The following is a 27908-nucleotide window of genomic DNA, read 5'->3' as shown; positions in this document are numbered from 1 at the left end:
CTGGGGACGAAAGGGATCGGATTGGACCCCCTTTCTATGTTGGGGAGAATCTTCCATTACTCTTGCGGGGACTAGCCGGTCCGGAACAAATACTCTAGCTCCGCCTAATTACGTCTCGTCTTTCGCATTCGCCTCCGTCACGTGGGCGGCAAGGGGAGGCGAGGCCGGTGCGGGGTAGGTTGCGCCCTTCTTTTCGCACGGAAGCGTTGCAGGAGGCTGGGTAGGTGGAGGGCAGACGGCACTTGCCGTGGGTGGTTCCTTTGGCCACGTTGATCTTGTCGTCAAAACGGGGTGCGCGGCCCTGAAGGTTGGGAGCAGCCGTGGCCGGGCATCCTTTTCCAGCTGCGCAAAGGACGAGCCAGCCGAGCAGGCCTTGGAGAGAGAATGTCTATGGAGCTTCTCAATCATCCAGGTCCCAAAGGTGCTCGTTTCAAAAGGCAACTGGACTTCCTTGATTTTTCCTTGAAGACGTTTTGCTTTTCATCCAAGAAGCCAGAACTGAAGAAGCTCCTTGAATGAGTTCTGACAGCCAGAACTGAAAAAGCTTCTTGGATGAGAAGCAAAAGGTCTTCGAGGAAAAACAAAGTCCAGTTGCCTTTTGAAAAAAAAAGCACCTTTGGGACCTTTGAAGGAGAAGTTACACCTTGCGGGATTAGTGCCACCATCTCTGTCTTTGCTGGACTGAACAAAGATCTTGGCTTGCTAAGGCTGTGCTTTAGCTGGAAGTTCTACTTAACTGCTCTGGCTGTGGCAGGCAACTGGATGCCTGATTTTAACCACTTTCTAGCCTCCTTTCTTATCCCCTGTATCATTTTGAAAAGATGCTGCTATAGATTTGAATCTATAGGGGGGGGGGGAATCTTAGAACAACCTGGGCTATGCCAGTATAAAGTGCCATGTTGTAGCATCTCTTTGAGAGAGACTGATGGGTAAAATAGAAGCACCCTCTTATATCAGTGGAACTGATGCACTGATGTCCACTAGAGCAAATCCAATCTCCAACAAGATGCTTTATCCTGTACAGTATAACTGAAAATAGATGCCAAAGACGGAATGCGGTTTTTCAGTGTTATTCAACGTGGAGAAATTGGGTCAGTTTTACTTACCATTTTCCAAAATAAAACTGGCTAGGTTCATACGGCATTACATATGATAGTGTTGTTTACCTGGTTTTGGCATGGCAGAATGTGGGAGGCTAATCACTTGGGTTCAGTCAATAAACCATGCTTAATTGAGGCTACCACATTTGGGGTACACAAATCTGGATGGCCACAAAATGGCAACAAAATTGTAAGATTGTCTGCAGCACTTTGCTCTAATCTAGTGATCTGGATTTTTTTCAGCTCAGATCTGGTAGTCCTAGCTTAAATCATCATTTAGTGTAAAATGTGAACCCAGTTGTTAAATGGTTTGTGTGTGTGTGTGTGTGTGTGTGTGTGTGTGTTTCAACAAGTGGAAGTTACCATATGCCAGAATCCATTTATAGACTGATTCTTGAAAAGTCATTTTTCTACTTTTTGTTCTGTTTCATAATTGTACAGAGCCCATCAATTGCCATTTAAAGCTATTGATTAAGTGGCAGTTTCCTGAATGCTTACATTTTATGCTTCATATGATTCAAGAGTTTTAATAGGGTCTGACTTTCCCTTATTTCAGTGTTGTGTTTCTCTATAATTGGGCTCTGAATGTTTCATGAGTCTAGTTATGCAATCTAACCTTTGTAGTTTGTAAACCAAGATTTATGGTATATGCACATCCAGCTTGTGACTTATTATACAGTGGTTAAACATCATGGCTTAATGAACCTGGCCTATATATTAAATATTTGAAACAATACCATAAAGTCTACGAAGTATATATTCCATGTAGTAACTCTCAGGAGTTGATGTTTGGTAAATAGCAATTTGCAAGGAAAACCCCTTTTTAAATGTTGGCATTATTTATATTCCTAAAAACCAATATTTAAGGAATCAGCAAACTCAGAAAACAAAAAGATGTAGTTTTCAATGTTTGCTATGTCTCTTAAAAACCAAGATATTTCTTTGGCCCCCGTGTATATCCTAACTAGTATAATTAAGTTTCATGATTTTGAACTCTGCTTGGTGGTTGTACAAGTTCATGTTCCTTTCATAGTTCATTCAACACGTTTTATGAACTAGCAGTAGTATTATTTTTCTATTTTTTTATGATATAAACCACACTAATAGCATTTTGCCTTATTGACATTCATTCAATTGTTTTCAGGGTTTCACAGATATGACTACCGGTATTTAGATGGTAAGCCTCCTGCTGCAGTATAAAATAATTGCCTTCCTAAATCCACTCTCCATTTTGGTTGGATATTAGTTTTTCACAGTTTCTCTTTTGCAAGCAGCAGAGGGAAACGTCCTCCATTGCTCCCTTCCAATTGGGATTTGGAAGCATAGCACCCTTAGTTATATCTAATTGTATAGGTTGTATATAAAATTGTATATAACTTTTATTTTAGAAAATATAAACAAAAAGTAAAAGCTAACACAAAATAATATAAAGTGAGGAAGTTATGGAAACACAAACAAAATGGCAAAAAGTACAAGAAAAGAAAAAAAAGTTGAAGAAAAATAGCAAAGAAAGATAGAAGTGGCTTCCTATTTTTTTTTACATCAGTTATAAGTACTTTATAATTTTTCCTCTTTATCTAAGCTACATCATGACTCTCTTCTTTCTGTAATCTATCAAATCACCAAAACGGTGAATCACAAGTTCACTTTTGCGCAAAAAGTCCACAGGAAGCTTCCAGTCACCAATAAATGTAGATATTGTCTTTTCTCTAATCAAAGATTACAAAATTGTATTTCCTCATCTTAGCAAAATCTGCCAATTAGTAAATAGCATCAGATTCAAACAATAATTTATTGAGCCTAGTTTCTCCATTTGGTATTGTTTATCTAGTGACTCTGTTTGTCTTTCACTTTATGATTGGGAGTATTTAGAAACCTCTAAATATTTTTGGGGTTTCTAATTACTGTTTTTGTTTAGTAGAATAGCTTCTCAGATGGTTTGTTGCTTATTTATTATCAGTGCTTCTGGGCCAATTCAATTATATAATGCTAAGTAGTTTATACCATAACATAGAATCCACATTAAGTAAATTAAGATTCAATGAATCCAAATGGTCAGAGAAAGTTCATGAAGAAATGACTGCCTATAGGCAGAAAGGACTTTTTGTGTAGGTGGAAGTAAATCTGACTGTCCATAAGGACTCATGATGTTGAGAGATTGCCATTTTGGGAGGGAGAAATCGCCATGGACTTTATTTATTTATTTGTTTGTTTGTTTGTTTGTTTGTCTTGTATGCCGCCCACTCCCGGAGGACTCTGGGCGGCTCACAAAAGACAAGGGAAAGGGGGGAACGAGACAAAGACAACATATTAAAAACAAAACCAACATTCACAATTTCCGTGGAGGTAGATGCTTCTCAGCTCCCCCCCAGCCTGCTGGAACAACCAGGACTTGGTGGCTTTGCGGAAGGCCGGGAGGGTAGTAAGGGTCCGGGAGCTCATTCCAGAGGGCCGGAGCTGCAACAGAGAAGGCCCTCCCCTGGGGAGTCGCCAGCCGACATTGGCTGGCAGATGGAATCCGGAGGAGACCCAACCTGTGCGATCTAATTGGTCTGAGAGAGGTAATCGGCAGGAGGCGGTCTCTCAGGTACCCAGGTCCGATGCCATGTAGGGCTTTATAGGTAGCGACCAGCACCTTGAAGCGGATTCGGAGACTAATAGGTAGCCAGTGCAGCTCGCGGAGGATAGGTGTAACGTGGGTGTACCTTGGTGCACCCACAATCGCTCACGCGGCTGCATTCTGGACTAATTGGAGTCTTCGAACACTCTTCAAGGGCAGCCCCATGTAGACTTTGGTGAGATACAATTTGTTTCATTATATGTGCAAAATATTGTGCTGAGTAACACAAATATTTTGGCACTGGGTAAATAAATAATGTGTAACAATCAGCTGTGCATTTGGCAATTTTTGTGAGCATGTTCATATAATATATAATAAATATATTGACTTTTTAATTAACTAGAAATATTTTTCTATATTTGAAGATATTGTGAAACTAAATGATTAATTGACAGACTAATTGTTTCTCCATTTCAATTTTCTTTTAAAAATTAAATAATTGTTCTCCTATAACTGCAGCAACATGTTCATACTGCCTTAAGTCATTAACGTACTGCCTTAAGTCATGATTTGTTTTAATTTTTTTTGAAGTTATGTCCCAACCTCTTCCATCAAAACTCTTTACATCACATTATTCATCATCACTCTTTAAGTCACGTCACGTTAGGTCAAGAAACATGGTTTATCATTCACAGTTCATACATTGTACAGAACTTTAATATGAAATGTTTAGTTTTGGTTTCCTGTGTTTTATGAACCCAGCTAAATCACTTTGATTCTCAAAGTATGAAATAACTCTTGATCAGGGCAAACTTCATTTTTGAATATGGAAGGTGGGAATACGGAACATTAAGGCTACCTTTGTGAATGGCTGTTGTTGAGCAGTTGTGGAGAAGATGCAGATAATCTTTATTTTTAAAAAAGATATTTTTATTAGGATTTGAACTTGATGGGCCTGTGTGGACAACACTCCATGTAAGTGTTGTCTTTTATGAAACAATGATGGTAATTCAGTATTTACTATTTCTGTAACATATTAGCACTATTATATATTAAAGAAGTACTTCCTATTCCAGAATAGGTGTTCTGCTATGTAGACAGTTGTGCCTTGAGAAAAGTTTGGCCATATAACTGAGTCTTCCGTTTGATGTTAATCTCAAATGTTACCAGACCTCCTGAATTTAAGAGGCGTGATCATACTGCCTATATCACAATTAAACCTGGCAATAGAACAGGTTTGTTATAGAAGTTGTTGATACTGTAGGTAGTCCTCAACTTACAACCACAGTTGAGCCCAAAATTTCTGTTCCTAAGCAAGACACTTGTTAAGTGAGTTTTGGCCCATTTTATAACCTATCTTGCCATAGTTGTTAAGTGAATCACTGTATTTGTTAAGTTAGTAACACAGTTGTTAAGTGACCCTGGCTTCCCCATTGCTTGTCAGAAGGTCACAAAAGATGATCACATGACCCCAGGACACTGCAACTGTCATAAATATGAGTGAAGCATGTGCATTTTGATCATGTAACCATGGAGATGCTGCAATGGTCGTAGTGTGAAAAATGGCCATAAGTAACTTTTTTTCAGTGCCATTGTAATTTTGAACGGTCATTAAATGAACTGTTGTTAAGTCAAGGACTACCTCTACTACTCTTCTTTGAAGGGTCCAAAATTTCTCTTATGTATCTTTGATTTACATCCTACAAGTTAAGGGCAGTGGTAGCTTTAATACCATATAAGCCTGTTTTGCTACTTCATGAATGTTATAGCTCATGTTTTATATTGCGCTAAGCCACATTGTTTCTATAGCATTTGTGAATCCAGGCACTTGTGACCTATTCAGTATGGTTTGGCACCATTTGTGAACACTCTTTGTTTTCTTATTTATTTCTTGGTATTTTTTCACGTAGCAAGTGTCATCTTGAAAATGGATCCTTCCAAAGAAGACTACCCCACAGAGATTCATGATTACCTTGTAGCCTTTGAAACAGCTGTTGGCTCAGTAGATGCAGTGTTGAAGACCATGATGTCCATATCCAGAAGTGAGCTCCTCCAGAAGGTAAGAAGAGGATGAGAGCAAGGAACAGTTTGCTGCTGTTTTAATTTTTGCTTGCTCCCTTGATGAACTTGCCTAGAGAGACACCCCAGTTTGACTTTCTGCACCTAGGAATATTTGTATGATTATGATTCTTATAATTTTTCATTATCCATGCTGATGGATGGGTTGGAGCTGTAGACCAATATATCTGGATGCCAATTACAGAGTTTTACATAGATTTAGAAGAATAAATAAATAAATAAAAATGACAGGGCTTGGTGCTTTCTTAACACTTAAGTGGGTTATGCATAGTGACTAAAAAGCAAAGTATATTTCATGCTGTCTTTGTCTCTAGAAGGTAGTTTTGGTATGAAAAGTCCAAAAATGTTTAATTTAGATGGATTTATGCTACAGTATTAGGAAACTTTTTTTTAAAGTAAAGGAATATATAAGGCATCCATTGTTCCCTTTTTTTAACCTGCAGCAACAGCACAAGATGCTGCCTGAGTTCTTTGTACAAGTACCTGTGTACATCCAATTTGTAGTTTCTTTGGGGCAAAATGAGAGCTCATATATCAGGAAATTTCACCCCTGAAGTCTTCAGCCTTTCAGTCAAAAATAAATTATGAGCACAACAGCTTTACAATACAGCCCTTTGACAGGTTCCCTGTTGAAACTTGTAGGCTGTGTTTTTAGAAGTCCTAGAGGAACACAATGATAGATTGGCATTGGCAGCCAAAACTGTTTTTGCCTTTTAATGTGCGGTCATGATATTTGAGAATCATGAATTGTGCAAAAAATGACAAGTGGCAGGTGTCTAGGGCAGGGTCCCTCAACCAGTGCCCACCAGAGGTTCTTGACTTTATTCCCATAATTCCTTAGCTGGCTGATGGGCTGTGTGAGTTCATGTTCAGCACAACTAGAAGGCATTGGAAGTGAGAAACAACTCAAACAGACAACGATTCTCTTGTTTTTTCAAGAAAGAACACATACTCTGTTTTAGGTGAGAACAAGGGCAGCATAATGGATAAAAGACTAAACTACAGGTAGGGAATCCTTGTCTGAATCTTTTTCAAAGACTTGTAAACTCATTTGTTCAGCCTAGGTGAAAGAGTGTCTTGTTCTGCAGTATAGAGGCCTACATATTATAAACATTACAAGGCATGCAAAATGTTTGTCACATTGTATGCTTTCAGAACTACTGTGTGGAGTCCAAATGGCCTCTAGTGACCAAACTTATTTCTGTTTAATTTTAGAACTGGTATTTCTTAAGTTTACTCATATACGGAGGGTTTTTTTTTTTTTTTTTTAATTTTGTATAGCTATGTTTATATAGGATACAAGACACGGAATATTTTAATAGGCATCTCTAAGAGAAAACTTGGCCACCTAGCTAGACATTAAATTATGTTCATATCCAATTTTCTTAAACTATTTGAAATTATTATGTCAGAAACAAAATGAAATTTTCAACCTAGAACTAAGGAGAAACTTCCTGACTGTGATGACAATCACTGGAACAACTTGCCTCTAGAAGTTGTGGGTGCTCCATCACTGGAGGTTCTTAAAAAACGGAATTGGACAATGATTTGTCTGCAATGATAATAAGGTTTCCTGTTTGAGCAGGGGGTTGCACTACAAGACCTCCAAGGTCCCTTCCAACTCCTTTATTCTGTTAAATTAAAAATGTTATGTTTGATTTCCCTTGCAGAGTGCTGTTGTCCATCTAGCTTCAGGTAATGGAAGGAATGGCATTCACTGTGATTTTCATCATGCTGTCATCTAATCTGATGATTTGTGCAAAATGTTATGAAGATAATTGTATCTTTCTCATTTTAGCTAGATCCGCTTGAACAAGCCAAAGTAGATTTGGTCTCTGCTTATACATTGAATTCAATGTTTTGGGGTGAGTATGCAGATTAAGAAATGTATAATGACATAATGGATTATGTCATTATACATTTTATGTTATTTATTTATTTTGAATGTCAGCTGCCTGAATCTCTGGAACTGAGTGATATCTTAGCAATTAAATAAATATCAAACTATTTTGTGTGGCTACCTGTGTGACAGGTTAGCAAATAAATAAATAAACAAACAAGGCAACTATTTCTTGTGTAGCTCCTTGACTTACACCTGCACTTAATTTTGTAATCCAAAATATATACTTTTCCCAAGTCTTAAAACATTTTACATTTTGATTGCTAAGGATTTGGCAAAGAACTTTTCCAGTCATGCAAGTGATAATGCATTCCTATATTTTAAATACGTATTGAAGAATATACTGCTACATCTTTCTAATTAATTCTGATAACAAAAAATTCACTTTGCAGTGTACCTTGCTACACAGGGAATAAATCCAAAGGAACATCCAGTCAAACAGGAATTGGTAAGTTTCTTATGTTCACTGCCATGCAAAATTATTCTCACGTTGAGAAAATGGTTTGCAGAAATTTTTGTGAATTCCAAAGAAAGTATAATTGAGTTAAATATTGATTATTGCACATTACAAATGCAGTTTTCAGTCTGCTTTTTCCATGAAGCATGTAATTGTCAGTGTAAGAAAACACTGCAGTATAGTTCTCTCATATTGTTAATGACCCCCTGAAGAGGATGATTATTGTAAACAGTCTGTTTGGTTTAACTGCCAGTCAGTATTTTGACAGTAAAAACTGTGAAGGTAACAGAGCAGCATTGGAGAACAAGAAATCTGCGTCTTACTTAGTGTAATCCTTCCATATACATGGTGGAGAACAGAGATGATACTATGACTTTCTTCACTTCTACTGTAAATGGGGAATCACACCTTTTGCTGTTTGATTGAGGGATCACTTTGTTGCAAATGTTACTGTAGCAAAAAGTTGGACCACTACTGTATATATGGGTTGTAAAAATCTTGATGACCTCTAGATGGCAGCAAAACAGGGCTTTCAGTACTTCTTCGTTGCCCTTTAGTAGGTCATCCATAGTTTTGCAGACCAGATATGGTAGCCCTGAAGCAAAGCTGCCATTGGAGCAGATCTGTTCTTCATCTCATTTGCTTACCTTGCAAAACCTTGAGGAATAATACCAAAGCATAGTTTTTACTCAAAACGATATTGTCATTTTCAAAGTAGATGTTTTGATCTCAGTTCAATTCTCAAATAAGATTTCATTAAAAAAAAATAGTTTGAATTTTGTGCCAACCGACTCATTCCTTGCGGAGTGGAAAAATGTTACGTGTCTAATAATTATTTATAACTTCCAGTACAGTATGTTTTCCTATAAATACTTGGACTCGTGTTAATCTCTAAGGCTACCTTTTCTTACTCCTGCCTGCCTTTAAAAGTATCATGTGTTTGATTTACTAGCAAAGACGGGAAAGATTCCCCCTCCCCTACTCCAATCCCTCCATTAATTCATTTTCTCAGCAGTAAAGAATCCAGTTCAGCAACAAAGCTAAAAGCTTTTTTGGCACCAGTTATATGTGTTCTGTCCAGTAATTCTGCATTAGTGACATATTTACTGCCTACAATAAATCTCTGAGGTTTGTCTTATAATCCATTTAGAAGCATGAGCCGAGTGTATAAGGCTGGATATCTTACAAATTCTGCTGACTTGAAGAAACAGATCAAATGATTTAGCTTGGCAGATAGAAAAACTACAGATCAAATCTACAGTTGGCTACCAGAATTGTTACGTTCTATATATTACACCTATCCAGATATGCAGCATTGTTAATACAATAAAAGGGTAACTACAAATAAAAAGTAAAACCAATTGTGAAATATAATTCATAGGGAAGTGTAGGTATATACATATTGGCTAGTGGCAGTATGTTGCTTTTAATTTTTATTTTATTTTTTTAGCAAAACTGCTTTTGCTCAAGAGTGACTAAATTGCCACTCAATTTTTTAAACTCCTTCCCAGGTCACATCGGTATGAAAAGTATGTTATGCTAGTAAATATCCAGTACAATAAATACACTGAATGTCAAAAAGCTCAATTACTGTTACATTTGCTGTTATCTTGAACTTCTCAAGAGGAAAGCAGTTATTCTTCAGCTTCTCTAATTTCTTGCAGGCTTGGTAACGTATGCAGTGTGAAATGGGTGTTATTTCCTTTTAAAGCTTAGTTTGATGTCCATGTCATGTTGTGTATCTAAAAGACCAATCAGGTGCTCTTTTTTAGTTTTGCTATTAGCCTGATACTGAGACCTGGCTTCTCATCTGCCTGGAGAGAAAAGTATCATTTCAGTGAAATAGTTATTTCATATTGCTTGAGAATTCATTTTGCATATCATTTCTTAGTAGCTCTTTTGGGGGGGGGGGGGGGGCGGTGGCAGGGGATTTTGACTTGGTTGCTACATAATGCCAAGACATAATTTAGGACCATGTGTACAAGTCTGTGCAAGCCTTGATTTGTACTCCCCCTTGCAGCAAGAAAGAAGACTTATCTTGGTTTGTTATTTATATATGAACCAAGAACCATGCTATAAATCAGACTCTGATTTGTTCAGTTAAACAGTCTATGAGTTAAGCCAAATATTTTGTGACATATTTAGTGGCTGAGTTGGGGTTATAATGACAATACAGAAATTCAAGGCCCAACTAGCTTGCCTGGCTTGTAGAGGCTTATCCACATAATAATAAATTGTGATTTAGGATTAAGTGTGAATGTCGTCACTAACTTATTGGTTAGGTTTGCAGGTTGTACTAGACCACACTTCGTTGAATAAGATACAAGGACTGGATCCACACAACCTAATCTAAAATAAATCATGCCTTAATATGAAGAATGAAACCAGCCTTAGACTTGCGTTCCTTTCTGAAAATCTTAGAAAGCATTGCAGTGTAGCTTTCCAACCTCTCAGATCGTTAATGAAATCTAGTGCCTATGTATATTCCTAATTTGAGGCAATTTAATCAGTGTTCTTTTGATGCCCAGAATAGTGTGTGAATTGCTTTTCTTACTGTTACCTTCCGAACCAGAATCTATTCTTTAAAAGTGCTACAGGTATTCCTCACCTAAGGACTTACAATTGGGACAAGGAAGGTGGTTGTTAAATGAAGTGGTTGCTAAGTAAAATGGCACATTAACCACCTTCTAAATTGTGAATGACCACTAAACAAAGCTGTTGCTAAATGAGGACTTTTGCAGTAATAATATAATTAAACATTATAAACACTAAAAGCAATATAATAAACAACCTTTGCAGTGATGTTGCAGGATACAGAATGACTGATGAACATTCCTGCCTTATTCTGTTATTTGATTAACGTGTCATGAGAATTACAAGTGAAATGGAATTCAGACAGATTTAAAATCTTTATTTAGGTAATTTTAACATTAAAGGCTACATTAAAAGAATGTGCTCTTACAAGTAATTTTGTCAAAATTAATTTGCACATTTTGTACAAAAGGCAGTAGTACTAAGATTTGGTAGCAGACAAATTTAAAATAAAGCAATTGCCTTGATTGAATGAAGGGAAATCAGTTAATTTTCCAGAGAGAGTTGCAACAATTGGGTGATTGCATTTAGCAATCTCTAAATTTCCTTAAAAGGAAACCATAATTAATCCATCAATTTACATTTATTGTGTTTGTGTGTGTGTGTGTGTGCGTGTGTGTGTGTGTGCGCGCACACACATATTGGGGAAGGGGAAGTAGAAGATGGTTTTAATTGCTATTAAAATATTTAAAAATATTTAGAGAAATAGGGAATTCCTTTGTTAAGGGAATGAATGGTGGTGACTTGGATCAAAGGGTTAAAATTATAATTTATACAATATTCCTTTGCTGGAATGGCTCCCAAACTAGCTTACTGATAATTCAGGAATCCCTCCCCTAAATCTAAAAGGGATGAAATAAAAGAAAGAATTGAAAGGGAAAGGAATGCAAAGTAAGGTCATTCAGCAAGCAGTTTTTAATTTTATATCCATTTTATAATAACCAGGTATTATACAACTGGCCGTTCTTGGTCATTTTTTCACCGCTAGCTGAAAAGGAGCCAAAAAAATCTCATTTTTTAAAAGTTGAGCTAGTGATGCAGTTCTATTTCCTATCATACTCTTTCTTATATCCTGACAGAATGATTGAGATAAAGTAAAGCAGAAGCATGCAGTATGAATCAAATAAAATGTTGGCCCTAATGTTCTAGTGGAAGAAAAATCTCCCATTTCTTTCCCAGTTACAAAAACGATCTTTTTCAGAGATGCTGAGGGCAAAAGGGATGGCTGAGAGCACGGGGAAATTGACTGAGACCAAAATGGAGGTCAGAGCTGTTTTCCTATTTTGTACATGACTGCTTAGTCTAGACATGTCAAAAGACATGTCAATTGTCCAAAGAAGCAGAGTTCTCTTGGATTTATTAAGTCTTTGTCTGCTCCCCCATGCTTCATATGGCACACAGCAGCTTACCTAAATGGCTGCTTCCTCTGTTACCTCCCTCATAAGATCCTTAGCAACATTTCCGCCATTCTAGCATATCATAAGAACCATGGTGGGTAACCAAGGTCATATTCTGATTCTGGGATGGCTTATTCAGATGCTAAAAGTTCCTACTCATGCTATCCAGCAAGAAACATAGTTATTATTGTGGCAAGGAGCCATTGATTAGTTAAACTGGTTGACTGATTATTTCAATGTCATTCTTAGCAATCATGTTGATAGACATGCTCCAAAATGATCTGTCTCAACCTGGCCTTTCAAGGCTTCTGGTGGTATATCCACTGTTACTGAGCCCATCCACCTTGCTGTTGTTTCCTCGTCTCTTTCCTTTTAAATGTTGGTATTATCTTCACCACACCTTTTGCAAATTTTACGTCAAGAAAGTACTACCGTGTTTTCCCGAAAATAAGACAGGGTCTTATTTTCTTTTGACTCACGAAATAAGTGCTTGGCCTTATTTTCAGGGAGGTCTTATTATTTTTGAGGTGCAGGAGGCGGCGAGTGTGGTCACCTCCTGGCTTCTGCTGTGTTGCAATATTTTCAGGGAGGGCTTATTTTCAGGGGAGGGCTTATTTTAGTGCATGTGCTCAAAAGCCCGATTGGGCTTATTATCCAGAGAGGTCTTATTTTCAGGGAAACAGGGCATGTGTAGTACTTCTTTTTATCCAACCTGAATTTCCCATTATTTATTAAACAGTATTGATTTGTGGTGTTAAGAAAAGAAAAACTACTTTAATGATTCACCCCAGATATAATTTTTACCCTCTATTTTGCTTTTCTTCTAAAATAGAAAGCCCTACTTTAACCTTTTATTTTAGGACAGTTGCTCCAATTGCTTGATCATGGGGTTTTTGCATGTCATTCTAGCAATACAATATCCTTTTTCAGTATACAGATGCTAATTATAATTACACAATAGATTTGGAGCAAGGAAAAATTATTTTTTCATTAATTCATTCTCGTGTATGTGTGTTTGTGGATGGATGGATGGATGGATGGATGGATGGATGGATGGATGGATGGATGGATGGATAGATAGATAGATAGATAGATAGATAGATAGATAGATAGATAGATAGATAGATAGATAGAGGTACATGCACACTGTGTGTGTGTGTGTGTGTGTAATGGAGTATATGAAAACATTTACACAAACTATACTTAATTAGGATTAAAATTAAACCTCTTCTTTGGAATTGAGAAAAGGATATGGTGGCTCACTGACTAAGATGCTGAGTTTGTTGATCAGAAAGGTCAGCAGTTCGGTGGTTCGAATCTCTAATACCGCATAACGGAGTGAGCTCCCGTTACTTGTCCCAGCTTCTGCCAACCTAGCCGTTTGAAAGCATGTAAAATACAAGTAGAAAAATAGGAACCACCTTTGGTGGGAAGGTAACAGCGTTCTGTGCGCCTTTGGCATTTAGTCATGCCGGCCATATAACCACGGAGATGTCTTCAAACAGTGCTGGCTCTTTGGCTTTGAAACGGAGATGAGCACTGCCCCCTAGGGTGAGGAACGACTAGCACATATGTGTGAGGGGAACCTTTAGCTTTACCTTGGAATTGAGAACAACTGATACTTGTCATATCTACTTAGGTCACAGCAATTTGATTCGGTTGGTCGTTTTAAAACCTGCCTTTTGATTATTTTGGCCAACCTCAATTGAAGGAAACACCTAAGCAGAGTCAAATGGCCCTCCTTTCTGTTATATTAGCAATAATGTTTGAGATTTGGGTTATCTGAAAGAAAGAGAGAGAATGTAATGGCTCCTCTCCTAACTTGAGAAAGTAAAGACTCTTGAAACGGATTATTTCAAAAGGAACCTTTAATCAAGCAGGATGGAAACCATTAGAAGAAAAGCAGCATCTGAAAACCTTTACACCATGCAAATGGGATTAAACTGATAATGACCCCTCCCCTTTGTCCAAATGCAGATTCTGACCAATATACAAGTGTGAAGATGCGTTCTTAACTCTTCTGCCCTGGGAGTCAATAAAATACATGTTCCGATGGCTATCTCTAGTTAGACATCAAAGTTATATATTCCACATGGCTACCATAAACATCCCTCCAGAGATGTTGGGACCTTCAGTCTCCCGGTGACAGGAAACCAGTTGTAAAGTTGTAAAACTCAGTTGTTTCAGATGTAGCTAATGATTTAACTCCGAGGCTCCCCTCCTCCCAATCGAATGGCAGTATCACTTTTAGGGATCTGACATGCTGCCGTTCTTTAGAAAAAGGAGAGATTTACCTGTGAAAAAATAGGAAAATAAATTGCATTATAGTATTTTAACAAGGTTTGTCAGGATATTGGGAGTAGCACTGTCTAGGACAGGGCTGTCAAACTCGCAGGCCCCGATGTGTCACATGTTGACCATGCCCACACTCGGTTTAGTGAAGGGGAAAAAAGTTGTGATATGTCACGTGATGCCACCATGATGACACGAGTTTGACACCCCTGGCTAGGAGATTGCTGTGGATATGGGCTCATCCAGAGAATTGTTCACTTGTGCAACTAATGAAACCTCCTCATGCAACTTCCTCCAGGAAAAGGGCATCTTACTTGGATTTTGTATGTATCTCTGAAAAAACTTGCTCAACATTCAAAAGCCTCCACTGTATTTTGAAATACTGCTCGAACATCTCCATAACTTCACTGTTGGCCTTTTTTTTTTTTCCAGCTGACTTGAGTTTGAAAATATTTCTGCTCTTTTTGGTATGATAGGAAATGTGCTTTTTTTCATGTGTTTCAGGAGAGAATAAGAACATACATGAACAAAGTAAAAGAGATGGAAGAAAAGAAAAAAGCTGCCAGGCTGGATAAAGGCGCGGCATCAAGATTTTTACGAAATGCGCTGTACGAACCAAAAACTCAAAGCAAAACTGCAAAGAAAAGTCCCATTCCAGCCAAAAAGAAAAAATCTCATTAGAATCTCCCTATTTGATATCAACTAGGATTATTTTAATAAAGTTTTATATGTAATAAAATGGCTTTGATATTTCTATTTTTTCCTCCTATAACTTTTTTTTTAATCTGATCTTTATTTTTATTTCCAATAGAAATGAGGGCTATCCAGAAAAGGCTATTCACAAAATGACTGGTAAAATAGCATTAATTTAATTTAAAATCTTCGTTATTTCACAGGCAGATAATGAGTGCCATGTTCCAAACTACCCATATTTGTCTCAAAGGTGCTTTTTTCCAAGAGGCAACTGGACTTTCTGGTTTTTCTTTGAAGACCTTTCGCTTCTCATTCAAGAAGCTTCTTCAGCTCTTCTTCTTCAGCTTCTTGGGTGAGAAGTGAGATGTCTTCAATGCCTCTTGGAAAAAAGCAACTTTGGGACAACCTGTCAACCCTGAAGCTCACCTGACTGAGGCCATTTTGACATTTCAGTGCTGACACACCATAGAAGATGGATAGGGAAGGGAAAACAGGCAGTTGGGATGTTGTAGCTAAAACAAAATACTTTCTTGTGGGAACCAAGGACATTCCTACAGGTGCTCGGAAGGAGGGGACTGGAGTCACCTAGCAACTGGACAGTATCCTGATTGGACCATGTGACTGTTTTGTGAAAGTGACAAACTTTCACTTTTAATTAGGTGAAAACCATGGGAATATTCAGAGTCAAGTTTTCACCAGCCTGTGCCAATATGGCATATCCAATAAACCTATTATTTGAGGAAATTGCCTGCCTCAGAGTTTTGTATGCTACGTGTATGTTACTTGGAACCCTGACAAAACCATGACCTGGATGACAAGAGAATCTCCATAGATACCCATATTTGTGTTCGGGGCATTTTTAGAAATATTTCACATGGTTATTTTTCTCCATCTTGGATCTGAGAAGAATGTGTACATAGTGCAGTGTAGTTCTTCAAGTATTAGGTTAGCACAGAGAAGACTCAAAAGTCCACCTTCAATCATGGAACTCAATGTGCGCCTTTGAGTTCGTCATGATGTCAACCCATTCATCCAGTCATTTGTTAGATTGCCTGACTCCAGAGCAACTCTAATTCGTAAGGTGGTGGTGGTGGAAAATTAGATGAGGGAGTGATATGTATGCTGTCTTGCTTGAAGGAAGGTCAAGATATAAATCTGATGAATTAAGGAGGTATGTTAAGAGAAAATTCATCAGTGCATGCAGGCTGCTTGTCAGCGTTTAAACACATCACTTGCTTGGCAGGAGGTGTTGGAAGGGTGCTCTGGAGGAGAAACGAACATTGCAATGTGTAAACAGCTGTATTTATCAAGTTCATTCAAATAATTTAATGGGAGGAAGGTTTTTAGCCATTCAGTTTCCCTGCTGTTCTAGATGAATTGGATGGCTGTTAACTGTTACTGGATTCTGCCCGTTCACTTAAAAGTCAATTAAATCATACCCCTCTCTCCAAATGGAGCTAATTGTCAAGCCTCCCTCCCTTCCTCCATGATTAAAACAATATAAACAATGTCTGCTACTTATTATCTCTATTAACATTGGTGAATAGTTTTAATGCAGGAATTCTTAATACATCTGAATACCAGAGTATTTGCCAAAGTACCCCCGGAATACTCTAATCCAGTGTTTCTCAACCTAGGAAACTTGAAGATGTCCGGACTTCAACTCCCAGAATTCCCCAGCCAGCATTCGCTGGCTGGGGAATTTTGGGAGTTGAAGTCCAGACATCTTCAAGTTGCCAAGGTTGAGAAACACTGCTCTAATCACTTCCAACATACAACCTCTCATAAGACCCCAGCATGGAGGTTTCATTCATAAGACTCCAAACATGGGCGATATGAAGGCCATCACAAAGGATTATACAACGGTTCTTGGGGCTAGAGATTTACTATATTGTGCTGCATAGCAGGATGTGATAATTTATTTTAAGAAAAAAATATTGTTAATGTTCTCCATCTAAGGTAAATGCAAACATTATATGGAATACATATATTGGGCTTACTTTAAAAATTAAAAAAAAAAATAGGGAACTTCTCCGAGGGCAGGTTAGGCTTCCAGTAGGTTACCTGTTCCTATTCTGCATAAAAATGGAGGTTTGTTATCGGGAGGGTATTTTCTTTGGGAAAGAGTACCATTATTAAAGGGCTCAGTGGCTAAGATGCTCAGCTTGTCGATCAGAAAGGTCAGCAGTTTGGCAGTTCAAATTTTTAGCGCCACGTAATGGAGTGAGCTCCCGTTACTTGTCCCAGCTTCAACCTAGCAGTTTGAAAGCATGTAAAAATGCAAATAGAAAAATAGGAACCAACTTTGGTGGGAAGGTAACAGCATTCTGTGCACCTTCGATGGTTAGTCATGCCGGCCACATGACCACAGAGGCGTCTTCAGACAGTGCTGGCTCTTCAGCTTTGAAACAGAGATGAGCACTACCCCCTAGAGTCAGGAACGACTAGCACATATCTGCGAGGGGAACCTTTACCATTATTGATGCCCTGTTTCAGTGTCCTGTGGAAAACTGGCCATGCACACTTTATGCTAAGCACAATTAACACTGGACACCACAACTGCCAGCAGTCCAATCATATATAGTAAATAGACTGGTACATGTTTACAATTGACTGGGGAAATGACTAGCAGGAACACTGAAATTCCTGCTGAGTTTTTCATGATCTAAATATTTTTAAGATTATGTGCAACATCAGGACTAGAAGCTTAAAATAATAAAAGATCTTGGGATATTTAAAATCTTTTATTTGAGGCTTGTTAGAAATCAGCTTAATAAGTTGCTTTTTAAAACAAATATCTTTATTATCTTTCATAAGCATTAAAGTATCAATTAATATAAACAGGAAAACAGAGAGGGGAATAATAGAACAGATTAAAAAGTGACCAAAAAACACACCAAAAAATATAAAACAAAAGTGACTTCCAACTTTTCCAATGGAGATATAGGAGTATAACAGTGGTGGGTTCGGATCCCGTTCCAACCGGTCCAGTTGGAATGGGCCCGGTGTCACCCACATGGATGTGTGCAGCATGCACGCACACACACGGCACGCACATGCATTGTACTTGCCTGTGACGCCGCAAGCCTCCACAATGCTCCAGCTGGTCAGCGGAGCGTCGCATAGGCACCATATGTGCCATGCACATGCGCAGAAGCGCCAAAGGCTCAAAGGACAGGAAAGGAGCTCGGGTGGGCCCCCCAGAGCATCGTACTAGAATGCTACCTGGTGCTCCGGGCAGGCTTCGGTACACCCTTACTGGGGCGTATTGTCCGCAATCCACCACTGGAATACAATATAATAACCTCTCCCTAGTTTAAGAGGGAAGCGACTTAGTGGCTAAGATGCTGAGCTTGTTGATCAGAAAGGTCGGCAGTTTGAATCCCTAGTGTTGTGTAACAAAGTGAGCTTGTTCCAGCTTCTGCCATCCTAGCAGTTCGAAAGCAAGTAAAAATAGTGGAAAATAGGGACCCACCTTTGCTGGGAAGGTAACAGCATTCCGTGCGCCTTTGCTGTTTAGTCATGCCGGTCACATGACCACAGAGACATCTTCAGACTCATTGGCTGTCAGCTTCTGCTTTGCTGCTGCTTCAGCTGCCATGAAACGGGAAGGGGGGGGCGTGTATGTGGGAGGGTTTTAATTAATGTGCTGGAGGACTGTTGGAGGAATGTTCTAGGATGTGCCAGTCGTTGGGATTGCGCATGCGTACGTGTTTCCCGCCTGCATCAACGGCCTTCACATTCCATCTTGGCCTGTCCTTTTGAAGTTATCTCACACCTGACATTTGAAGGACTTATGATTGGACTGGAGCTTTGATCCTAAGGGGGGGGAACGGGCTTTGCTATATATCAATTGCTTTCGCGCCATATTATTCAGATTTTGCTTCACTGCTGCTCGCTTACCATTTGTAATTAGTAAAAGTACTTTGGATTTCCAACCCATGGAGTCTCTTGGTTTTCTTTCCTAATTATGGAATGGAGTGGGGCGTGACAAGAAGCAAAATCTGAAAATATCCCTTTCCAGGAGATTTTACGTCTACCGAGAAGGGAAATAATGTCTTCTCCGACCAGAGAGGAGGAAGGCGCCGTTGGAGGGACGGATTCCAGTGAACTGGGACCTCCCGACCTTTCTTTACACCAGCCCAGCCCCTCTGACCGACCTTTGCACGAAGATTTATTTCAACTGCAAATTTCCAGTCAGCCTGAACCTTCCCCCTTACCCCGTTGGTCAACTTCAGTGGGGCAAAGAGAAATAGAGACAAGCTGGAATGCTGGACTCACCCAAAGACCACCTCAACAAACTTCGCTGGAGCCAGGGGCCGTGAGAAAACCTCAGGGGGGTGAGTTCCATGAATATTGGAGCCAAAGAGGTGATGAAGCAGAATGGAGAAATTATCAGCACCAGGGCCCCGTGAGAAGACCCCAGCAGAGTGAGTTACCTGATTATTGGAGTCAAACATTTTTGGAGGACAGGAGGGGGGAGGAGGAAAGAGACTGGAGAAATTGGCAACGTTACCCACGCCAGGATTCTCCCCCACCCCCCCCTCGGCCTGTATCACCCCCTGCGGCTAGAGGTTTCGCTGATCAAAGAGCACCTCCACCCCAGGCCCCCCCCCCGAAGACATTGTATGGCTAAAATCCCTCCTTTGCCTGTGCGTTTTAATGGGGCTTCTGCTAGCCTCGCCTCCTTTCTTATGCAGGTTTTTAACTACATGGAGATTTATGGCCGGGACTTTGAATCTGACATTTTAAGGGTCAGAATGGTCCTTTTGTCTTTGGATGGTGAAGCAGCTGCGTGGTCGACTGCTTTGCATATGTCTGGTTCTCCCCTCTTGGGGAATTTCAACCGTTTTATGGCAGCTTTCCGTCGACGTTTTGATGACCCGTTGACTGAGAAGCGAAACAAATTGAAGTTTTTAACTTTTGACCAAGACGACAGGCCTGTCGCCGAATACATCCAGGAATTTCAATGTCTCTCTCAGTACATGAGAGGCTGGGGGGAGGATGCGATGCTGGACAGATTTGCTGAAGGCTTAAACCCTGAAATTTATCAACAATGTGTTAACCGTAACCTGCCGAGACGCTTAATCACTTGGTTTGAGCATGCGGCTGACGCTGAGCTTGACTTAATTCGTCTGCGGTATGCCACTGAAGAAAAAAGGAAGCGGAAAGAAAGGGCTGCCAAGGGGCTTCTGCTGCTTCTGATGACTCAGATGACGACGCTTCACCTCGCTGGGTGAGTTCAAACAAGGGGCCCCTTCTACTCCCTATTGAATTAAAAGTTCCTCCTGAGGGAACACCTGCCACCCTCCTAGCATTACTGGATTCCGGCTGTTCCCGGTCCATGATCAACCCAGCCATGGTTGAGAAATTAGGCCTCAAATTGCGCACTTTGAAAACCCCTATTGTTTTTTGCCAGATAGACGGATCCATTGCAGGGGGGGGGGCCCGCCCATTTTTTTACTGAGCCTTTGGAAATGACAATGGGTACCCACACTGAATTAATCTCTTTTGTGGTCGCACCTGGCATGGACAGACCACTTATTTTGGGCATCCCATGGCTCCGGAAGTGGAACCCTCACATAAATTGGCGGACAGGCCGCTTGCGTATTCGCTCCAAAGTGCCTCCAGTGGGGGAGGGCTCTCCAAACCAACCTGACGTCACTAACGTTCCTGAAGTGGCCGCTAGGGGGCAGGAGAGGATTGCAGGAGAGGAGAAAATTCCGAAAGAATATTTGGATCTTAAGGAAGTCTTCAGCGAGCAATCTTCAGACATTCTACCCCCCCACAGGCCTACTGATTGCTCCATTGACATTTTGCCCGGGGTCAAACTCCCAAAACCCCGCATTTACTCCATGTCACCCAGGGAAATGGAGGAGATGCGTTCTTTCATTGACAAAAATTTGAAACGTGGTTTCATTGAACCGGCCCGCCCCAAAGTGGCGGCCCCTGTGCTATTTCGTGAGAAGAAAGATGGGTCTCTTCGTTTATGTTGTGACTTTAGAAATTTAAACGCCATCTGTTCTCAAAACCTCTACCCACTACCCTTGATGAAGGACTTATTGGCACAATTGGGGAAGGGACGCATCTTCACAAAATTGGACCTGCGTGAAGCTTACTATAGAGTACGCATCAAGGAAGGGGACGAATGGAAGACAGCGTTCAATTGCCCTCTTGGTTGTTTCCAGTTCCGGGTTATGCCTTTTGGCCTACAGGGGGCTCCTGCTGTATTCATGCAATTTATTAATGAGATCCTACACGACCACCTCTATAAGGGCGTTATCGTATATCTGGACGATATCCTCATTTATACCCGCTCTTACGACCACCACGTCAACCTGGTGCGCACTGTTTTGAAAAAACTCCGTGCTGCCAACCTGTATGCCAAGTTGTCTAAGTGTGAGTTTCACCAAACTACTATTGACTATCTGGGCTATCGTATCTCCCCTGATGGCGTTGAAATGGACCCTGAAAAAGTGAAGGCAGTCACTGAATGGGACGCTCCCAAAACGCGTAAACAGTTGCAAAAGTTTTTGGGTTTCGCTAATTTCTACCGTCAATTTATTCCCTCTTTTGCCAACATTGCTCTACCCATTACTAATTTGCTCAAAACTAAAGGCGACCCGAAACCAAAACCCAGTAAGCCTCTGGACTGGACCATGGAATGCCAGGCGGCATTCGAAAAGCTTAAACGCCTTTTTGCAGCTGAACCAGTTCTTAAACATCCTGATCTCGACCAGCCGTTCGTTGTCCAGGCGGATGCCAGTGATGTCGCCGTGGGGGCTGTTCTGCTCCAAGCCAATGACCAAGGTAACTTGCAACCTTGCGCGTACACCTCACGTAAACTCACTGACACGGAACGGCGCTGGGCGGTCTGGGAGAAAGAGGCTTTTGCAGTCCGTTGGGCCCTCGCTACTTGGCGCCACTTCCTTGAAGGCTCTAAGCACCCATTTGAAGTGTGGACTGACCACAAGAATTTGGAAGCGTTGCGCACACCGCGCCGTCTCTCCCCAAAGCAGATGCGTTGGGCCCAATATTTTAACCGTTTCAATTTCACTCTGAAGTATATCCCGGGCGGAAAGAACTTCATGGCCGATGCTTTGTCCCGGTTGCCTCAGTATAATTGTTCCAAACTGAGTATCGTCCAACCGCTCTTGGCAGCTCCGGTGCTCACACGTCAACAGACCAAGGTCCAAAAGGACGTGCCTCACGATCTGCTTTCTGACCTCAAAGCAGCTCTTCCTCAAGACGACTGGTTCCTGAACCATCGGGACGAGTGCACCATGAGGGACGATCTACCGTGGATTGGTGCTAAATTATACATCCCCGCTTCCCTACGTCTTGTGGTCCTTCGTCGCGCGCATGACTCCAGGATGGCGGGTCATTTTGGGTTCGTCAAAACTTTGCACCTCGTGAAGAGACAATTCTGGTGGCCCTCTTTAAAAAAGGACATTGAACTTTATGTTTCCAGTTGCCCGGTTTGCGCTACCGCCAAAAAGCCACCGGGAAAACCACACGGACTTCTGCAGTCTGTCGCTCGCCCGGTTGCCCCGTGGAAGGAGATTTCTATGGACTTTATTGTGGAGCTTCCCGAGAGCCAAGGGCACACCGTCATCTGGGTGGTTACTGATTTGTTCTCCAAGCAAGTTCACTTCGTGCCTTGCCACAAGATTCCTTCCGCCAAGGCGTTGGCTAAATTATTCCTTTCTCACGTATACCGCTTGCATGGGGTTCCCGACCGTATTATCTCCGATCGTGGAGTCCAATTCACATCTAAATTTTGGAAGGAGTTCCTCACGCGCATTGGCTCCGCCCAGGGCCTTAGCTCCGCCTACCATCCTCAGACTAATGGCGGCTGTGAACGTACTAATTCTGTTCTTGAACAATATTTACGTTGTTTCATCAATTACCAACAGGACGATTGGGTGGACTTGTTGCCGCATGCTGAAGTGGCTTATAACAATTCGGTTCACTCCAGCACGGGTTTCACCCCTTTCCGGGTCGTTTACGGCCAGGATTTTGTTCCTATCCCCGAACTGCCTACGGCCCAGCCTCAGGTTCCTTCCGTTGCGGACTGGAGTGAACGTCTCAGTCGCCTCTGGCCCCTCACTCTTTCCACCTTGGACGCTGCCCATAAGGCTCATAAGAAGCAGGCTGATAAAAAACGCTCTCAGCCTTATGAGTACCACGTTGGAGATTTAGTGTATTTGTCCACAAAATTCTTGCATACTACACAAAAGTCGAAGAAATTGGGTCCCAAGTATGTTGGCCCTTTCCCCATTGTGAAGGTTATCAATCCTGTTTCTGTTCGTTTGCAATTGCCCAAACATCTCAACCGGGTCCATCCGGTGTTCCATATCAACCTCATTAAACCAGTTCGAGTCTCCGACCTACGGCCCGCGGATGACCCTCCACCTGCTCCGTTACTTATTGATGGCGACCGTCATTTTGAAGTCCGGGACATTCTGGATTCCCGTCGCCACCGTAATCGCATCCAATACCTTGTGGCTTGGAAACATTTTCCCCCCTCCCACACGGAATGGGTTGATAAGTCCCACGTTCGTGCCCCCCGCTTGCTGCGGAAATTTTATGCTTCTTATCCCGACAAGCCTTGACTTTTCTCTTTCCCTCACTTGTCTGTTTGTTATTTGTCTGTCTTGTTTGTTTGTTTTTTTTTCTCTTCCAGGCCTGACAGCCTTTTTTCCGGGGGACGGCCGGATGTCAGCTTCTGCTTTGCTGCTGCTTCAGCTGCCATGAAACGGGAAGGGGGGGGCGTGTATGTGGGAGGGTTTTAATTAATGTGCTGGAGGACTGTTGGAGGAATGTTCTAGGATGTGCCAGTCGTTGGGATTGCGCATGCGTACGTGTTTCCCGCCTGCATCAACGGCCTTCACATTCCATCTTGGCCTGTCCTTTTGAAGTTATCTCACACCTGACATTTGAAGGACTTATGATTGGACTGGAGCTTTGATCCTAAGGGGGGGGAACGGGCTTTGCTATATATCAATTGCTTTCGCGCCATATTATTCAGATTTTGCTTCACTGCTGCTCGCTTACCATTTGTAATTAGTAAAAGTACTTTGGATTTCCAACCCATGGAGTCTCTTGGTTTTCTTTCCTAATTATGGAATGGAGTGGGGCGTGACATTGGCTTTGAAACGGAGATGAACACTGCCCCCTAGATTCGGGAACGACTAGCACAACGTGCGGGGGGAACCTTTGCCTCTAGTTTAAATGAATAGCCAATATTTAAACTAGAACTAGCAATAGCATTTAAGCTTCTATATTGCTTCATATACTTAACAGCACTCTAAAGGGTTTACAAAGTCAGCATATTGCCCCCAACAATCTGGGTCCTCAGTGACCTTGGATGGATGGAAGTTAACCTTGAGCCCATCAGGATCGAACTCCAGTCTGTGAGCAAAGTTTGCCTGCTGACCACTGCGTCACCAGTACTTCGCATTCTGACCACTGCGTCACCAGTACTCCTACTATCTTAAAATAATAATACAACAGTGTGTCTGGTTTTGCAGTGTAATGTCAGAGAGGTCTGTGAGATTAATAACAACAAAGTCCAGTTTGGCCTTTTACTGACATATCTTTTCCAATGTAAATGAGGCCATTGAAGGGGTATTGAATTCAGGCCCTCTTGAAAGTCACACTGCAGTTTTATTGTAACACTATTTCCACAGGTAATTGTAAGCATGATTCTTTTTGTATGTTAATTTAAAATCAGGGCATGTTAGTTTTCCTCTTTCCAGTTCATTGAGAGGAATTGATCTTGTGGTTCTTCTGCAAATTTACTCCATAAAGCTATGTGCAGATTGAGAATGGTTTCAGGGGGAAAAGGGGGTTGAGGAATCAGGAGTGTATTTAATATTTAGTCTTTAAATAAAAATATTTTAAATCTTTTTTTAAATAGACAAAAATAACACAAAGATATATTAGTAAGTGGACCGAGAAAGAAGCTTAAATATTACTTCGGGAAAACCAACAATGCAACAGGAGAGATATTTGGACATTTATTTTATTTATATGGTAGTTCAGTCTGCTGGTATTAATTTTCTTTACCTCTCAGTCTCTGAGTACTTTCCTATACTTTTTTTCTTTTTAAGCTTTTTTCTTGTTTAGTAACATGTTTTTCCCCAGCCAACTGTATCCAACACTATTGAATAAACATCAATTAGCTATCCAAATGTATAACGTATCCCCTTCCAAACTCATTTGCAAAACATCAATTCAAGTAACTCAAAATCCACTGCTGAATAAACAGGAGATTATCTTCACAACTAAAATACAGGAATCTCATTTTAGCACAGAATGAAGATAACTTTAAATCTGGGCTAATACAGAACATTACGAAAACTCTATGACTGCATTAAGATAATGTAGTGACTGTTCTCTGCATTATTTTAATGTAATACCTTGTCCTTCTATGAGTGAGCAAAGAGGCTACTGCTTTTTCAGTGGTGTAGCATAATAAGTGTTTTTAAAAGATTTTTTTAAAAAATATTCTTGAATCAGGATTAATTTATTTCATTCAAACCTAGAGATTTTTTTTTTAAAAAAAATTAGTTAGAAAAATTGAATCTCATCTGGCTGGGGCAAAGGGTTTTTCCGGTTTCTAGCTTTATACCTTAAACCACTACATTAAACTGGCTCTATGTAATTTAAAAGAATTTAAAAAGAGAGAACTCTAAACCAACATAGAGCACAGTGAAATGAAAAAAAAAAGATGGTTCATGCTGTGGGGCGCATGTGATGTGCAATGTAATACTGCATCTCTGCGTAAGTGACATTTTTGATCATGTTGGAGAACCAAAATTATACCTGCTCTGTGATCTTCCATGTCTTGTTGGCACTTACACATGTGTTTTTACGCCTTTCCCAAAGAAAAATAAAGATGGTAGACAACAGCTTGCAGTGTTGGGCCATAATATGTAACATGTTAAGGTTAAGGCAAGGATTATGACATGTGTGTTTTTGTATGTATGTGTGTCCAATACCACATCCTTCCTCTGTAGATACAAAATGCCATGTGTATAGATTTAGTGCCATTCACTACAATCTGGACACATACAACATCATAAAGTTTGCCACTGTGTTGGATTTTCTGCAGACCGTTAGAGGTGTGTAATCAAAAACATTGTTAGATACAATGAGCAGACTGATCGATGTTTGGACAGGAAGCAACCGAAAGTGTTTTTAACTTTGAACTACCAAGCTTGATGCAGGTAGCTGGTAGGTAGATTTTGCAACAATAAATCATTCTGTGGACATGTTCCTACTAGCTACGTGTGTGTGCCAAGATAACTCATGTGGCATTCTTTTTTCATGCATAATCAGTACTACACTTTATCCACTTTGTAGAGTGTTTCCTCTTAAGGGTCAGAGGACTGTTTTTTTGTTACCTCCTTTATATGTTCCATATTTAATAATTTACTAGCACCGATGATGTTACCTAGCTTGGGTAATGAAAAGTCTGCAAGAAAACAAGCAAGCTCAGAGAGCACCAATGACCCCTCATAATAATTTACAGACGCAACTCTGTCTTTCAGGTTCCTGAAGTTAAGAAGGAGCATGTATATTCCTAAAGAAAAATTAGCAATTTAAAATAGCACTTCCTTTTGACAAAGAAGATGATGAATTATTGACAGGGCATCAATCTTGCTGAAAGGGATGTAGGTAGAAATTCTAGGAATCTAAATGGTTCAAGCTGCAATATGGGATCTAATCTTGAACTGGGCAGGACTCAGAGCTAGTAAATAGCCGGTAGGTAGGAAGGAGAACAATTGGAACAAGGAAAAGCCCAAGTTTATTAAATCTAATATGTTGTGGCTTTGTGATTCTTCTTACATTTTTAACTGTCCTGGTTTGACTCTGAGGGACGGGAGGTAAATCAGCCTTCCTTAGCCTTCCAGGTATGGCGCAGTACATTTCCCAAAGGCATGCTGGCTGGAGATGATGACAATTAGAGGCCAGCATACCTGGAAGGCACCAGGTTAGGAAGGTTGATATGGAATGACAAGTCTAGTCTTCTGAATTTCCCCTGAGGAAGGAAAATGACTTTTTTTCCAAATACCTGGGCCTTAATAACACAGATGTGCTTTTGAGCATCTGTCTGGTTTCCTTAATCCCCACAGTTGCATAATAGGACTTGGATGGTGTTTTGCTCAAAAGGAAAAAGAAGGATTGAATGTAATGTCACAATTTTTTCCTTTGTAGTGTGATTTCAGGACGTGTGGTGGAAGAGAATCACAAGGAAGATTGGGATTGTTGTCTGAGAAATCGGCAATCACTCCCAATCAATCTTCAGAGTTTTGTTTAAGAAGCGACTGAACCCTAAATCATGAGCTCCACGTGTGAAGGACTAAAAAATGGTAAATGAATAAATACGATCAGGCCCGATAATAATTTTAAGAAGGCAGCTCTTTTGAGGAAATAAGTTTTAAAAGATAAATTGTTTACAAGGATCTGTTTTTCACACGCTGGTTTCATAAGTGGCATCCTGCTTATTTCAGGATCATCATACTGATTTCCTTTCCTGAATTTTGTATGTTCACAGCCAGCTGGATATGTTTTACCCAAACCCATCAGAAAACTGAATTGTAGGCGCTGTAAGTCTTACTCAGATCTTAATTCTTGCTTTAAAAAAACACAAAGGAAATGCCTTCTCAGAAAATGAGCCCTATGCTTATATATAGTTAGTTGCTTAGGGATTACAGTACAACATATCTCAAGAAGACAAGGTTTGGGGAAACCAAATTAAGAGCTGGACATTGCCTCGTTCATTTTGCTTTTTAATCTACTCAAACTTTTTCCCATAATAATTATTTCT

The 27908-nt window shown here is 40.4% G+C and overlaps 1 protein-coding gene across 2 annotated transcripts; it reads left to right on the top strand.

Annotated features, from left to right (window-relative positions):
- The first annotated feature begins 53 nt into the window (after positions 1 to 53).
- C1D (C1D nuclear receptor corepressor) lies at positions 54 to 15116 on the top strand. 2 transcript variants are annotated; one of them, XM_087716826.1, is made up of 5 exons: positions 54 to 174; positions 5571 to 5719; positions 7538 to 7604; positions 8032 to 8087; positions 14882 to 15116. In XM_087716826.1, the coding sequence occupies exons 2-5, from the start codon at positions 5588 to 5590 to the stop codon at positions 15056 to 15058; spliced, it is 432 nt and encodes a 143-aa protein (XP_087572952.1). In that variant the 5' UTR covers positions 54 to 174; positions 5571 to 5587; the 3' UTR covers positions 15059 to 15116. The 2 variants fall into 2 exon arrangements, with proteins under 2 accessions (XP_087572952.1, XP_013917958.2); XM_014062483.2 differs by having other exon boundaries at positions 120 to 220.
- Positions 15117 to 27908: the final 12792 nt, after the last annotated feature.

Source organism: Thamnophis sirtalis, unplaced genomic scaffold (assembly GCF_051295495.1).
Source record: "Thamnophis sirtalis isolate CommonGarterSnake01/CBP01778 unplaced genomic scaffold, rThaSir2_p1.2 scaffold_5, whole genome shotgun sequence".
NCBI lineage: Eukaryota > Metazoa > Chordata > Lepidosauria > Squamata > Natricidae > Thamnophis > Thamnophis sirtalis.
The sequence above is the reverse complement of the archived record's forward strand: the minus strand, read 5'-3'. Positions and strand labels throughout refer to the sequence as shown.